This window comes from Anomaloglossus baeobatrachus, chromosome 5, assembly GCF_048569485.1.
Source record: "Anomaloglossus baeobatrachus isolate aAnoBae1 chromosome 5, aAnoBae1.hap1, whole genome shotgun sequence".
Classification (NCBI taxonomy): Eukaryota; Metazoa; Chordata; class Amphibia; order Anura; family Aromobatidae; genus Anomaloglossus; species Anomaloglossus baeobatrachus.
The window spans coordinates 297,619,263-297,633,402 of record NC_134357.1 but is presented as its reverse complement, the minus strand read 5'-3'; the positions used below and the strand labels follow the sequence as shown (position 1 = coordinate 297,633,402).

At 44.7% G+C, this 14,140-nt stretch overlaps 1 protein-coding gene across 1 annotated transcript in view; it reads right to left on the bottom strand.

Moving 5' to 3' along the window:
- LOC142311317 (proton channel OTOP2-like) overlaps positions 1–1,009 on the bottom strand; it is a 124,549-nt gene extending 123,540 nt beyond the window's left edge. Inside the window, exon 1 of the mRNA XM_075349628.1 lies at positions 516–1,009. Within this exon, the coding sequence (XP_075205743.1) occupies positions 516–843 (328 nt within the window). The 5' untranslated portion in view covers positions 844–1,009. The remainder of the gene's footprint in view (positions 1–515) is intronic.
- Positions 1,010–14,140: the final 13,131 nt, after the last annotated feature.

Here is a 14,140-nt window from a genome sequence, read left to right as displayed (position 1 = left end):
TTTTTCTCCCAATTTTTTGGGAGGAAAAGTGCATCTTATAATCTGAAAAAATACGGTAATTATTGATTACAATAGAAATAATTGCAATTAAAGGGGTATTCCAATCTCGAAGATCCTATCCCAATGTGTAGTGGTTGTAATAATAATATTAGTAAATACCTCCAATTAGAAATATAGAATAGTTCTCCTGATACAGCCGTGTCTCTTACCTCATGTGCAGGACATTGCAGCTTAGGCATCCGTTGTTATATCCACTCATATAGTGACTGTCAGTTAGTTGTTTGTGGTCGTAACCATGGATACCTAAGCTGTAATGCTCTGCACATGAGGTAAGAGACATGGCTATATCAGGAGTGCTATACTATATTTCTAATTGGAGATATTTGCTAATATTATTATTATTACACCTATTACATATTGGGATAGGATCTTATAGATGGGAATACTCCTTTAATTCTCAAACCTAAAAACAAAAATATGCAATAAAATGTAAATAACTTTACCAACTCACTGACCTCTCATCCATATTGGTCCTGCCTGACAGTCCTTATAGAGAATAGCATGTTTGTTCCTCCAAGTGAAGTACATTTGAAAAAACATCCACAGAATGCAAATGACCATTATAACGGACAGGTAGATGAGAAAATCAAATTCATAGATGTCAACATCTTCCGTGAACACACAAGTTGCCAAAGCAGCTCCGAAGAGAAAGACGTTAGAGCCCACAAGACCAGAAAGGAGTCTTCCACCTTTTTTCCACTCATCTGTATTCCTCAGATGTGTACCAGGTCTACTGTCTTCTGTCTGGTCACTCAAGGTATCCAGGTCTTGCCTCATTTCCATGATGATTCGGTCACTAATTAATTAGTAGATATGTTGGGATCCCTTTGGGTTGTCCTACTTTCTCTTAAGACACACCATCTTCTTCAGTCTATGGTGACTAAATGTCTTCATGCTCCATTCAGTCACATAGATGTGCACTGTCTCATTAATCAGAGCAATGTGTCCACGTTATTATCAGTCCAGGGAAGTAGCACTTGGGAGGAGTTACCTGTGACAAAAGGTAGTGTGAGGAGAAAACAAAAAAAAGAAGAGAATAGAAAAGACTCATTACAAAAAACATTTAGTGAATATACATAGAAGTGCCAAGTGACAGCGCTGGAGGGAAAGGTGAGGTACAGACGTGTTGCGACATACTCAGATTATATATGTGCTCTCCTGAGGTAGCTCTGACTTTAGCTGTCAGACTTTGGCATCATATTTGTATTCTGAAATAAATGAACAGACTAACATTTATTGATCCACCAAGAACTGCATTGTATTATTTGGATGGATTTTGACAATTGTGTAACCCCCAGTTAATATTTACCAGAGTCTCCTGTCTGAAATTTTACTGGATGTTTTACAAAACATGATTGACTGAAACATCCGAGAATTAGATAAATTGTCCCATTTAGAAAATCCACTACATCGTGCTATAGCATATTCTAAGCTATAATGGGGCGTGTCCCTCATTTATATCTTAAGGCCCCGTTACACGCTACGATATATCGGTATATCGATGATATCGATATGTCGTCGGGGTCACGGATTCCGTGATGCACATCTGGCATCGTTTGACATATCGTAGTGTGTGACAGCTACGAGCGACTGTTAACGAGCAAAAATACTCACCTTATCGTTACTCGTTGACACATCGTTCATTTTCAAAATATCGGTCACATTCCTGGATGCAGGTTGTTCGTCGTTCCTGAGGCAGCACACATCGCTCCATGTGACACCTCGGGAACAACGAACACAGCTTACATGCATCCCGCCGGCAATGAGGAAGGAAGGAGGTGGGCGGGATGTTACATCCCGCTCATTTCCGCCCCTCCGCTTCTATTGGGCGGCCGCTGTGTGACATCGCTTTGACGCCGAACGTCCCCCCCCTTCAGGAAGATTATGTTCGCCGCCCACAGCGAGGTCGTTTGAGAGGTAAGTACGTGTGACAGGGGGTTAACGACTTTGTGCGCCACGGGCAACAAATTGCCCATGACGCAGAAACAATGGGGGCGGGTGCGATCGATAAATCGACGCGTCTAACGGGGCCTTTAGACATTAGTGTGACATCTATAATGAAATTCTGTCTTTTCTGAGAAAATGGCACATCTGAGTTACATAGAGTGACCATTAATTTTTATGGATATCATCTAATACTAAATTTCTATTTTGATGGTTTTGTAGGAAGATGTAATCCGTGTTTCTCTCAAAATAAGATTGTGTCTTATATTATTCTTTGCTCCAAAAGATCGGCTAAGGCTTATTTTCAGGGGATGATCTTGTTTCGCCCGGGGACCAGGGGGTACTCAGATCCGGGCCACAGAGTCACTTCTGTGGGTATCACGATGGCGTGACCCGGTCTGTGATCCCAGGCTCCACAGTAAAAGGGGGGTATTTGGGTGTTGGGATATTGTCCGTGACGCCACCCACAGTTGTGGTGATTGTGGAACACCACCGCTGCTCTGGACGGGGATCCCGGGAGCGATGATATGGAGCAGCTAGATGTTATTTCTCCCCTCCGTGGGTAGGGGGTTGGTTGTCCCGGGGCCCGATGATGGGGTAAGCAGGGAACAGGGCGCAGTGCTGCAGTGCGGTGCTCGAGGGCACGGGTGTACTCACAAGAAAGTCACACGGAGTCACTGGTGAACTAAGAATTGCCGGTGTCCGCAGCCTTCGGTACGGGGGTGTTAGTGTCCCTCACACGGTGCAGCAGCCCTTGTTGTTTCCTTCCCTGCAGCAAAGTGCCTTTTTCTCCTCTCTCTTCCTCTTTCTCCTCAGCCGGGAACGGGGAATCTACTCCCCTGTAGTGATCCGGGTACCCAGGTACCGAGGGGCCACCGCCCTGCTCCGGCTACCTGTTCTGGCCCCTTCCTCACTACGGCCTGCCCCGGCCCTTTTGGAGAACGCTTCACTCCCAGCCTGGGAGCTAACTCCAGACCTCTGTCCTGTCTGCCCTCCACACACTCTCTGCTCCAGCCCCTCCCCTCTCCTCTCCTTTTCCCTTACACTGGGGCTGTGGCTTGTCTGGCTGCACCGGTGTGAGATCAGATTACCAAGGAGGAATAACTCTTTCTGTGACAACCTGGCTGTGCCAGGGCGTCACACACCCCCTTGGTAAACCACGGCCCGTCCTCGGGCCGTCGAGGCACCAACATTTTATTAAACTGGAAAAGAATAAAACATTTTAAACATTTTCACACATGCATTTTCAATAATAGCAACGTAACGAGTCCTTTAGTCACCCACCCAAACAACCTAGCCTTGGTGCTGCCCCTAAAACCCAGGCAGCACCCCTTGACCCCAGTCCAGGAACAGCCCCAAATTGGTCAACGGGACCGGTACTTCGCTGCCGTTGCGGCCGGGCGGACTGCCGGAGCCGTCGTCATCTCCGTCGCGGCCGGGCGGACTGCCGGGGCCGGTGGCAGGGTGGTGACAAAGGTGAGGCCTGGGGACCCCAGGTCTGGGTCCTGCCCAACAGGCGCTGCGGGCTCCGCTACCGGTAACAGGGGTAACGGGTCGGTGCATCGCTGCGGCGGCCTCTCCAGGAACCAAATGTTGGCAGAGTCCTGGCGTCCCTGCCTTTACAGTCCTTGTCACATAAGCTGCGGTTCCTTCTTTCTGCTCCCCCTTGGTACTCGGGAGCAGTCCTTCCAGCAACTTTCAAAGTTTCCCTTTCGCTTCCGGTCCTCCGGAGCTTCACTTCCGCCCGCGTTCTCAGGGGGCGGAGCCTCTTTTTCGCGCCCACCGCTCGGAGAAGAAGGCGCCAAGTTGTTGTTTTTGGCGCCTAAAATGGCGGCTAAAATGGCGGGCTTCGGGATTTTTCCTCAGCGGGACGCCGCTGACGGACGGGGCAAGGCGCACTTCCTCCAGGTAACTGGATGGGTTCGATCCTGTTCGTGACGCCAAGTGTTTCGCCCGGGGACCAGGGGGTACTCAGATCCGGGCCACAGAGTCACTTCTGTGGGTATCACGATGGCGTGACCCGGTCTGTGATCCCAGGCTCCACAGTAAAAGGGGGGTATTTGGGTGTTGGGATATTGTCCGTGACGCCACCCACAGTTGTGGTGATTGTGGAACACCACCGCTGCTCTGGACGGGGATCCCGGGAGCGATGATATGGAGCAGCTAGATGTTATTTCTCCCCTCCGTGGGTAGGGGGTTGGTTGTCCCGGGGCCCGATGATGGGGTAAGCAGGGAACAGGGCGCAGTGCTGCAGTGCGGTGCCTGAGGGCACGGGTGTACTCACAAGAAAGTCACACGGAGTCACTGGTGAACTAAGAATTGCCGGTGTCCGCAGCCTTCGGTACGGGGGTGTTAGTGTCCCTCACACGGTGCAGCAGCCCTTGTTGTTTCCTTCCCTGCAGCAAAGTGCCTTTTTCTCCTCTCTCTTCCTCTTTCTCCTCAGCCGGGAACGGGGAATCTACTCCCCTGTAGTGATCCGGGTACCCAGGTACCGAGGGGCCACCGCCCTGCTCCGGCTACCTGTTCTGGCCCCTTCCTCACTACGGCCTGCCCCGGCCCTTTTGGAGAACGCTTCACTCCCAGCCTGGGAGCTAACTCCAGACCTCTGTCCTGTCTGCCCTCCACACACTCTCTGCTCCAGCCCCTCCCCTCTCCTCTCCTTTTCCCTTACACTGGGGCTGTGGCTTGTCTGGCTGCACCGGTGTGAGATCAGATTACCAAGGAGGATTAACTCTTTCTGTGACAACCTGGCTGTGCCAGGGCGTCACAATCTATTTTTTCCATGAACAGCAATCCATATTTATCCTTGAACCAAAAAAAACAACATTTATTCAAATATAGTTGGATCACATTTTGGAACATCAACACAACTCTCCAAACCATGTCTCCTCTTCACCTTTAGACTCCTGCAATTGAGAGACGTTTAGTCACATGACGTGATGTCACAAAGGTCCTTAAGCAGTCTTATCATCAATGCTGGGGCCCCTAGGAAAATAGGGGCCTTGTGAAATTGCTCAGTTTGCACTCCCTTCTCCCTAATGCCAGTCCTGCATACTAGCCTATCTCCTATTCAGCTCTTTTAGACACCTGCCATTAAGAGACCTTTGGTCACATGACTGTGAAGTCAACAAAGGTCCTTAAAAAATCTTAACCTCAGAATCCAAAAGTTAGGGCCCCTAAGAAAGTGGGGACCCTGAGATATTATGCAGTTTGACACCCCCTAACGCTGCCTCTGACTGTAACTAGGGCTTATTGTTTGAATAGTGCTTATATTTCTATAATACTCCAACATTTCTGTAAAATCATGCTAGGGCTTATTTTCAGAGTAGGCATCATTTTCGGGGAAACAGGATACTAACCACTGGAGGATTCCAAACTGCAGGCCACCCTTTATTTACTTAATTATTTTACTTGCTTATAATTAATCACACCACTTTAATGACATAATCATCATTGTGCCCACTGGGGCTTGCAAGATAAACACTTTGATAAATGTTCTAGTAGTACTACTGACATAACATTGAAAACGGTCCTAAATAATCAAACAAAATCTAACCCTAAAAATGTATTAATGTATATGGGCTTGTTCACATGTTGGGTTTTTGCCCCATTTTTCCACAGAAAAAACATAGGATATTACTGTACCAGCAAAGTGAATGATATTTCTGAAATCTCATTCACGATATCTAGGCTTTTTTTTTGCACATTTGAACCTGTTTCATATTGGTAACGTTAATTTGTTCAGCGTTTTTGTAGCGTTTTTCACCCATTTAAATAAATCAAGAAAAGAATGTATCAAAAAACGTATAAAAAAATGCAAGCAAAAAAACCTACAAAAATGTACATATTTTACACAGCGTCTTTCCTGCGAAGACTCTAGTATGTGTACCAGATTTTTCTGCTTCAACTATCGAATGTGTAGACATGTCCTATCATTTACAACTGGATCTTTGAGTCAAGGGAAGTTGCATGCTTTGCGTGCGTCTTTGGCAACACTCCTCACAGCTAGCGATGATTGAGCGTGCTCTGCATTGTGATCGAGCATTGGGTACTCGGACCCGCTCGTTACTCGGCCAAGGATTCCTAGTACTCTATATACTCGAGTTCCCACCCTGTGTACTCTCTCGTTGCATGCATATTACAGGGGTGGGCAATTCATTTTTAATTTATATTTGTTTACAGGGTGCAGCCAGGCCCATTAATGGTGAGCTTGTAAACTAGAGGCCTGTACTTCTGTGATGCACGGAGAGAGTGCTGATCAGCTTAATCGAATATTAGGGATGTACACACGTAGTCAACATTGTTGGTACCCCTAGTTTAATGAAAGAAAAACCCACAATGGTCACAGAAATAACTATAATCTATGAAAATAAACAAATGAAGGTCAGACATTGCTTTTCTGCTTCCACAGAATTAAAAAAAAACAAAACTCATGAAGTAGGCCTGGACAGAAATGATGGTACTCCTGAAAATAATGCGACAAAAGAGACATGTTAAATCAAGGTGTGTTCACTAATTAGCATCACAGGTGTCTACAATCCTGTAATCAGTCAGTGGGTCTGTATATAGGGCTACAGATACTCACTGTGCTGTTTGGTGACATGGTGTGTACCACACTCAACATGAACCAGAGAAAGCGAAGGAAAGAGTTGTCTCAGGAGATTAGAAAGAAAATTATAGACAAGCATGTTAAAGGTAAAGTTTATAATACCATCTCCAAGAAGATTGATGTCCTTGTGACTAGAGTTGCACATATTCAGAAATTTAAGATCCATGGGACTGTAGCCAACCTCCCTGGACGTGGCAGCAGGAGGAAAATTAATGACAAATCAAAGAGATGGATAATATGAATGGTAACAAAATAGCCCAGAAAAACTTCTAAAGAGATTATAGGTGAACTTCAAGCTCAAGAAACATCAGTGTCAGATCGCACCATCCGTCATTGTTTGAGCCAAAGTGGACTTCATGGGAGACGACCAAGGAGGACACCATTGTTGAAAAAAAAAACATGAAAAAGCCAGACTCAAATTTGCTAATCTACATGTTGAAAAGCCACAGAGTTTCTAGAAGAATGTCCTATGGACAGATGAGACAGAAATGGAACTTCTTGGCAAGGCACATCAACTCTATGTTCACAGATGGAAAAATGAAGCATATCAAGAAAAGAACACTATCCCTTCTGTAAAACATGGAGGAGGCTCTGTTATGTTCTGGGGCTGCTTTGCTGCATCTGGCACAAGGTGTATGAATCTGTACAGGGTACAATGAAATCTCAAGACTATCAAGGGATTCTAGAGAGAAATGTTCTGCTCAGTGTCAGAAAGCTTGGTCTCACAGGTCATGGGTCTTGCAATAGGATAATGACCCAAAACACACAGCTAAAAACACCCAAGAATGGCTAAGAGGAAAAGTTTGGACTATTCTGAAGGGGCCTTCTATGAGCCCTGATCTAAATCCTATTGAGCATCTTTGGAAAGAGCTGAAACATGTCGTCTGGAAAAGGCAACCTTCAAACACGAGACAACTGGAGCAGTTTTCTCTTGAGGAGTGGTCAAAATACCTGTCGAGAGGTGCAGAAGTCTCATTGACAGTTACAGAAATCGTTTGATTGCAGTGATTGCCTCAAAAGGTTGTGCAACAAAATATTAAGTTAAGGGACCATCATTTCTGTCTGGGCCTATTTCATGAGTTTTATTATTTTTTAAATTCTGTGGAAGCAGAAAAGCAGCAATGTCTGACTTTCATTTGTTCCTTTTCGTCGATTTTTTACTTATTATTACTTTTATCAGATTCAAGTTATTTCTGTATCCATTGTGGGTTCTTCTTTCATTAATTGAGGGGAACCAACAATTTTGGCCATACAGTTAGGTCCAGAAATATTTGGACAGTGACACAATTTTCGCGAGTTGGGCTCTGCATGCCACCACATTGGATTTGAAATGAAACCTCTACAACAGAATTCAAGTGCAGATTGTAACGTTTAATTTGAAGGTTTGAACAAAAATATCTGATAGAAATTGTAGGAATTGTACACATTTCTTTACAAACACTCCACATTTTAGGAGGTCAAAAGTAATTGGACAAATAAACCAAACCCAAACAAAATATTTTTATTTTCAATATTTTGTTGCGAATCCTTTGGAGGCAATCACTGCCTTAAGTCTGGAACCCATGGACATCACCAAACGCTGGGTTTCCTCCTTCTTAATGCTTTGCCAGGCCTTTACAGCCGCAGCCTTCAGGTCTTGCTTGTTTGTGGGTCTTTCCGTCTTAAGTCTGGATTTGAGCAAGTGAAATGCATGCTCAATTGGGTTAAGATCTGGTGATTGACTTGGCCATTGCAGAATGTTCCACTTTTTTTCACTCATGAACTCCTGGGTAGCTTTGGCTGTATGCTTGGGGTCATTGTCCATCTGTACTATGAAGCGCCGTCCGATCAACTTTGCGGCATTTGGCTGAATCTGGGCTGAAAGTATATCCCGGTACACTTCAGAATTCATCCGGCTACTCTTGTCTGCTGTTATGTCATCAATAAACACAAGTGACCCAGTGCCATTGAAAGCCATGCATGCCCATGCCATCACGTTGCCTCCACCATGTTTTACAGAGGATGTGGTGTGCCTTGGATCATGTGCCGTTCCCTTTCTTCTCCAAACTTTTTTCTTCCCATCATTCTGGTACAGGTTGATCTTTGTCTCATCTGTCCATAGAATACTTTTCCAGAACTGAGCTGGCTTCATGAGGTGTTTTTCAGCAAATTTAACTCTGGCCTGTCTATTTTTGGAATTGATGAATGATTTGCATCTAGATGTGAACCCTTTGTATTTATTTTCATGGAGTCTTCTCTTTACTGTTGACTTAGAGACAGATACACCTACTTCACTGAGAGTGTTCTGGACTTCAGTTGATGTTGTGAACGGGTTCTTCTTCACCAAAGAAAGTATGCGGCGATCATCCACCACTGTTGTCATCCGTGGACGCCCAGGCCTTTTTGAGTTCCCAAGCTCACCAGTCAATTCCTTTTTTCTCAGAATGTACCTGACTGTTGATTTTGCTACTCCAAGCATGTCTGCTATCTCTCTGATGGATTTTTTCTTTTTTTTCAGCCTCAGGATGTTCTGCTTCACCTCTATTGAGAGTTCCTTAGACTGCATGTTGTCTGGTCACAGCAACAGCTTCCAAATGCAAAACCACACACCTGTAATCAACCCCAGACCTTTTAACTACTTCATTGATTACAGGTTAACGAGGGAGACGCCTTCAGAGTTAATTGCAGCCCTTAGAGTCCCTTGTCCAATTACTTTTGGTCCCTTGAAAAAGAGGAGGCTATGCATTATAGAGCTATGATTCCTAAACCCTTTCTCCGATTTGGATGTGAAAACTCTCATATTGCAGCTGGGAGTGTGCACTTTCAGCCCATATTATATATATAATTGTATTTCTGAACATGTTTTTGTAAACAGCTAAAATAACAAAACTTGTGTCACTGTCCAAATATTTCTGGCCCTGACTGTACGTGTATAATAGGCTGTTGGCCGGGCACTGTGTGTAACTTGCGCCCTATTGCAAGCTTCATCTTTGTGCAATTCTAATACTGGGCAATCACCCCTTCCATGAACTGGCAGGGTGAGACTGGTTGTTTAATCAGTATTTTGCATCTGTGTTACCTCCCTTATTAAGGGGTCTGCTGCATCCTGTTTGTGCATTTATTTCTGTGACCTTGGCTAGTAAATACTACTGCATCTTTGCTACGTTTACAATTTATTTTTCCAATACCTGATTAAAGGAGTTGGTGGGACATCTGTAGGACAGTCAACAATATAAGATTGGTGGGAGTCCGACACCCAGCACACCACCGATCAGCTGAACACATCTCCATTCAGTATGTAGCTTTCTAGAACCTTCTATTGTAGAACAGATCCTCATCTTTTGAATCGGAGCTGCTCTGCAGTATCCAGGCGCAACTGCTACACATGGAATCAATCTGTATTGAGCAGCTCCGCTCAATTTATTTATATCCAGAGCAGTTTGATGGGTGTTCTGGGTGTCAGACTGACACTGATATTGTATTAATGACCAATTCTACAAATAATTTAAAAATGACAAAATTAATATTGAGAGTAATTAAAGGTTTTTGACATTATTCTTTTTTATTAATAGCCTATCCTTAGGACAGTTCATCAATATCTCTGAGCAGCCCCACCAAGTAACTATTACTGATGCTGGTGGCAGATGGAATTTCTTGTTACGGTTGCTGTGGCACTGGAGACTATGTTCAGATTTCTTGCTACTGCACATGTGCGAGCACTGGAGACTATGTTTGGATTTCTTGCTACTGCACATGTGCAAGCGCTGGAGACTAAGTCCTATCTTGGAGCCATTGCACATGTGCGGGTGACATCATCGCTGACACGAGGTCACATGTCTCTGACACCTTCTAAGCTGATTGGCCGCTGGTCATGTGCTTGTGACACGTGGTCACATGTCTCTGACACCTTCTATGTCGATTGGTCGCTGGTCATGTGCTTGTGACGCTTTGCTCGGTGATAGGCCAGCGTGACGTCATTGTTGTCATTCTGGCAGCGGATTGACTCCGGTGTCCTCCATCTTGGATAAGACACAGAGTCTATATAAGACCCTGATGCATGCCGCCCGGTGCTCAGTCCTCTTGGTTCATGCATGAGAGTAGACACTCTGTGCACGTCCCTCTAGGCATCTCTCTGTCTATGCTAGGTGAGCGTTACCGGCAGGGTAGCGTTCTTATACCTTACAGCTTCGGCTGCGGTCCGTATCCTTACCTCTTAGTGAAGCGGACATAGGCAGGTGCCTGAGGCACATGGTCCGGCTGGGCCTTGTGATTCTACTCGTAGGTGGACGTTGCCACTAGGGTAACGTTCCTTATACTGCGTCTGGCAGTTGTTCGTATCCTCGCACACTAGGGGAGCGAACATAGGTAGGAGCTTTGTGCGGCTTATGCTGCTGTCCGTCTCTTTTGCACCACTAGTGGAGCGGACCTAGGCAAGTGCCATATCTAGTGGTTCGTGTCCTCACACACTAGTGGAGCGAACGCAGGTAGGAGCTTTGTGCGGCTTACGCTGCTGTCCGTCTCCTGGCACCGCTAGTGGAACGGACCTAGGTAGGTGCCATTTCACACTCACTGCTTTTGTCTCTGTGACCATTAACAGAGACCATACCACACACCCTCCAAGTAAGGGAGGAATTGCTTTATTTTCTAATTATATTCCTCTGTGAGTTTAACAGAGGTATTGCACTCTGCACTTGTGCTATTACTATTTACAGTGGCACACTTATATACCCCTTATCCTCTGCCTTAGTCTGCAGCAGAGTCTTTGCACGGTGGACCCTGACTGTCTGATATTCCTTTGGGTTTTATTATCAGACAGCCCCCCGTAACAGTTCTTGGATGTTGCTGGAACACAGAAGCTATGTTTCTCCAGTAGTTGCAGCCAACAAGGGTTGATCTGTAGTGCCCGTCCACGGCCACCAAAGTGTTAACAAAGCTGCTCTGTTCCATCAGCATCCGAGAACTTCTGGCTGCTGGTGGTGCCACTAACAGCTGATCAGCAGCAGTGGCGGATATTACACCACCATTTTTCGAATATTGATAGCCTATCCTTTGGATAGGCCATCAATAAAAAGGCAGTGGCCAACCTCTTTAAATTCAGCCTAGTGGTTTGGCTCTTCATAACAGTCCCAGTTTCTCCCTTTTTCCCTCAGAAAAAAACAAATGCCCGTCCCTGACTTAGAAGATTCAGAAGGTACAAATAAGGTGTTATGTATATTCAGCTAATCAAAATATCTTCCCAGTAACTCTGTAATAATTCACTCATTTTATCTATGCCAATTCAAACTTTCATTTCCATATTAATCTATGTTGATGTACTGTAGCTTGCAAATTCAGCGAGATAGACTTCATAGCCAAAAACGTAAATAGAGAGAGGATTAACATTATGCCTCTAGAGTGGACTTTGGAAAAGATAATCATTTCTTACGTTTCATAGGAACAGTCCATTCACAAATCAATATGATGTTCTAAGGAAATACATTTTTGATATGATGAGGCAACAATAATATTAATAATTAAAATATTGAATATATTAAAAGTATATATTGGTCATCACTGCCACAATATAGATTAGTGTAGAGGCTATCTATGATCTCCAACTACATTCAGATCCTCCAATAGTATGGGTGGGTTCAAATTTTCAACATGCTCCCTGCTTGCCATATGTGATACTTGTGGTGTAAGTTGCCACAGAAAAGTATTCCTACTCAATAAAATAAAGTAGCTGCCAAACCAGATTAACCCCTGCCATATACATTATGGCTTTGGGAAACTGCAGCTTCCAGTATGATCTGAACAATGGTAAGAATATGCTATACACATGGGCCCCACATAACCTCCTATACACAGTGCATAAGCCCCACATAGCCACCGATATACAGTATATGACACCCACATATCCTCCTATATACATGAGCCCCACGTAGCCTCCTATATACATGAGCCCCACATAGCCTCCTATATACATGAGCTCAACACAGCCCCCTACTGTATATACATGATCTCCACATAGCCTCCTATACACAGTGCATGAGCCCCATATAGCCACTGATATACATGAGCCCCACATATCCTCATATACATGAGCCCCACATAGCCTCATATATACATTAGCCCCCACATAGCCTCCTATATACATGAGCCCCACATAGCCTCCTATATACATTAGCTCCCACACAGCCAGCTATATACATAAGCCCCCACATAGCCTCCTATATACATGAGCCCCACATAGCCTCCTATATACATGAGCCCAACACAGCCCCCTATATACATGATCTCCACATAGCCTCCTATACACAGTGAATGAGCCCCACATAGCCACCGATATACATGAGTGATGGGAATACATTTTCCAGTTCGGGGCTCCCTCTTGTGGTCAGTGCTGGCGGTGCTGTTGATTTGTGGAATCACCTGTCACAAGTCACCTGTCAATTACTGGCAATCAGGTCTCTCAGATTGGGGTATATAGCCGAGTAGTTTTCTCCTGTTACTTGCCGGTGCTCAATGGCTATCCTGTGTGTTAAGGACATTCTGAATTCAGCCCTGCTCTCTAGCAGAACTCCTTTCAGATAAATTGGTCTTGTACCTCTGCTTTTTGTTTCCACTTTTTTTTTGTTTTTCTGCTTTGATACTAATGCTTGATTTCTATTTTGCCTGTGTGGAGTTCCTGGTGGAACTGGATCATTCCCTCCTGGGAGTGTCTGTGTACTTAGCTCCATGATTCTGCAATGTTTTGTGTTTTGTCATGATTGGTATTAATTCAGTCTCTCATCTATATTAGTGTTTTGGATCACAGTAACATCAGAGTGCTGATTAGTGGTGGAGAGGCCGTTTGGTCTCAGGATTTTTTTATGGCAGACGTGCGGGTATTTTTTGGGGTTTTTACGGCTACAGACACTACTACTTCCTATCCTTTACTATAAAGATAGATTGGGCCTCATCTTTGCTAATCTGTTTTCTGGATATGTATTGTGTTTTCTTATATCACCGTAGTCTTTACATGTGGGGGGCTATCTATATCTTTGGGGCTTGCTCCGAGGCAGATTAGGTTTTCTTATATTTCTATCTGTAAGAATATTTAGTTCTCCGGCTGTGTCGAGACGACTAGGTAATCGTAGGCTCTTCCCACGGCTACTTTTAGTTGTGTGTCAGGATTAGGTCTAAAGTCCATTAAGGTTCCAGCCACTCTGGTTACTTTTTGGGTTTCCGCATTTTTTTGATCCTTCTCAGTCCCTGAATCATAACACATGAGCCCCACATATTCTCTTATATACATGAGCCCCACATAGCCTACTATATACATTAGCCCTCACATAGCTTCCTATATACATGAGCCCCACGTAGCCTCCTATATACCTTAGCCCCACATAGCCTCCTATATACATGAGCCCAACACAGCCCCTTATATACATGATCCCCACATAACCTCCTATATACATGAGCCCTACATAGCTCTCTCTACAGTATACAGTACACATTCATACAAGAAAAAACAAACAAAAAACACATATCACACTCCGATTTCCCAGTGCGCTGCTGCACTGACCC